Below are 2,270 nucleotides of genomic sequence, written 5' to 3' on the forward strand. Positions count from 1 at the left end.
AAATACGAGGGTCTAGGAGGGTTCAGGGTGTGGGTTCACATCCCTGCTCAGTAGCCATCATCATTGGGGTATTCACAGTTTCTTGTGAGGCCTCATTCTCTACACTAGAGAGTTGTATCGAGTACTAGAGAATCAATGAAAGACCGATATAAACAATTTAGTATTAATGGCTTATGGAAAAAAAATAATATAGAATTTAGCTTTTAGTTCATCTATCTTAAAATTAAAAATCGTGGTTTACAAATTTTTAAAAAATGACAAATAATTTCTGAGTCCCTAACTATCTGTTTTATTTTTAAAAATATTGCGCCCCTAAGTAACCAGTTTCCCCTCCCCCTAATTAGAAATAGTTGGCTGTGGCCCTGCACCCATAATATAATAGTTAATAAGCTCCTTAATTTTAAAATACAAAAATTAAGTTATTTTTATTAAATTTGGGCAATTCAACCTGATTTTATATATTTTTGATATTATAAAAAAATTAAAATTTTTTGCCACCCCCAAAAATTACCTAAAGGTTTCTACCTTAGAATTGTGGCCTCATTGGCACCATCGTATGGCCTTAATGATATAGATTTAACAGTATGAACTTAGCATTATAAGACATTTAAATATATGATATAATATATTAATAATATCCATCAAATTTAAATATTATTTACATTATATTTAGTTGAAGACAAAACATCATAAACATTGTCATTTTTTCCAATTTAAATCTCTGGTTAAAATACCAGTTTCAATAAAAATTTTCATAAGTTTGACAATTATTAAATAAATTAATGTATATTAGGTCTTTTAAGATTAATAAGTCTCATCTGATTATCCAATATTTGGAATAATTCTTGTATAGCAGGCACTCTTCCACTTTCAATTTTAGACCACAAAGGTACATCTTAAAAAAAAATTTATATAGAAATATAACTATAAATTACCATTCAGTTTTATCTCAAATGCACCTGTGGATAAAAGTTGACTTTCAATTGCATTTGATATAAAAAATATCATCAATGAAGCATATGACTGAAATATTAATCAATATCAATCTAAATTTATTATAAACTTTATTGCTAAGCATCCAAGTATAAAAATTAGGCATAGCTATGTTAAATATTTCAAAGATATTAATATTGGAAACCAACATTATAATAATAATAATTTTAGCATAAGATAAAATTTGCATGAATAATTTATTAATATCTGATGGCGGATATGTTTCACCTTCTATGTGTAAAAATGGATAATTTTCATGTATATAATGACGATATTGTTCATATGTTTTCTTGTAGCCTCACGAGAAACTATAATCAATTAGTGTATAAATAAATGTAAATTACCAGTATTGAAATTTGATAGTATTGTAACCAGATTCCATTTTAATAACCTCAATTTTATCTATAGTTACCTTTTCTGAATTTTTCATAAATATATCTTTATAAGTTAAAAAAATAAAATATAAAATCATCAATGATAATATTTTGAAGCGAGAGTCTATCATTTTTTATGATGATATGAAAATATATATACTGAATATTAAATGATAAATCATGACTGATCCAAAAACTTAATTATAAAATAAAAATATGTAGAAGACAAGCAATCATAAAAATATCCTCTTTCATGTAACGTAGTCGAATATGGAACTCAACAGAAATGACCTATAATTACGGTAAATATTTTTAAATTGTGGGGTAAATTTATTTTATATTGGCACTCGGTTGGATTTAAAGGGGTGATAAACTTAATTATTAAGAATATATTAATCAAATTCTAATAATAACCTGCTGATTTTTTTAAAAATATTTATAAATCGTTGATTATTAATAAAAAAATTAAGTTGGATTTGATTTGAATAAGAATCAGAAATACTAGTGAGAAACTGTATTAATGACACATAATTATTGCATTGCAAATTTAGCTGCAGAATCTTCTATATTTTATTAGGATCACCACGTTTTATAATGTTTGTACTTGTAAAATATTTTTACCACACTCAAACTCAAGCCTAACATATAAAATATTTTTCCCATTCTCATGATCAGGGGCGGACTGGCCATAAGACCCACTGGGCATTTTGCCCACGAGGCCGCGAGAAAATGTCGATTTTGAGGCCGATGAGAGGAAAATATCAAAAAAGAGGCCGGTAGGAAAAAAAAAATTATTTTGTTCACATTATTTTCTCTTATCATTTATTTTTTAATGATATCTATTATTTGAATATAACATTCCCTGAGAAGAATTATCATGTAGTTTACTATATTTGAATGCAT

The 2,270-nt window shown here is 26.4% G+C and overlaps 1 protein-coding gene across 1 annotated transcript; it reads right to left on the minus strand.

Annotated features, from left to right (window-relative positions):
- Positions 1-453: 453 nt before the first annotated feature.
- On the minus strand, positions 454-1,507 carry LOC135928457 (thioredoxin reductase-like selenoprotein T). The gene is given in 5 exon segments (XM_065464927.1): positions 454-895; positions 936-1,023; positions 1,064-1,101; positions 1,222-1,301; positions 1,338-1,507. Coding segments are annotated over 5 exon segments (483 nt in total). The 5' UTR covers positions 1,499-1,507; the 3' UTR covers positions 454-779.
- Positions 1,508-2,270: the final 763 nt, after the last annotated feature.

Source organism: Gordionus sp. m RMFG-2023, chromosome 4, assembly GCF_954871325.1.
Source record: "Gordionus sp. m RMFG-2023 chromosome 4, tfGorSpeb1-WG-v2, whole genome shotgun sequence".
Lineage (NCBI taxonomy): Eukaryota > Metazoa > Nematomorpha > Gordioida > Chordodea > Parachordodidae > Gordionus > Gordionus sp. m RMFG-2023.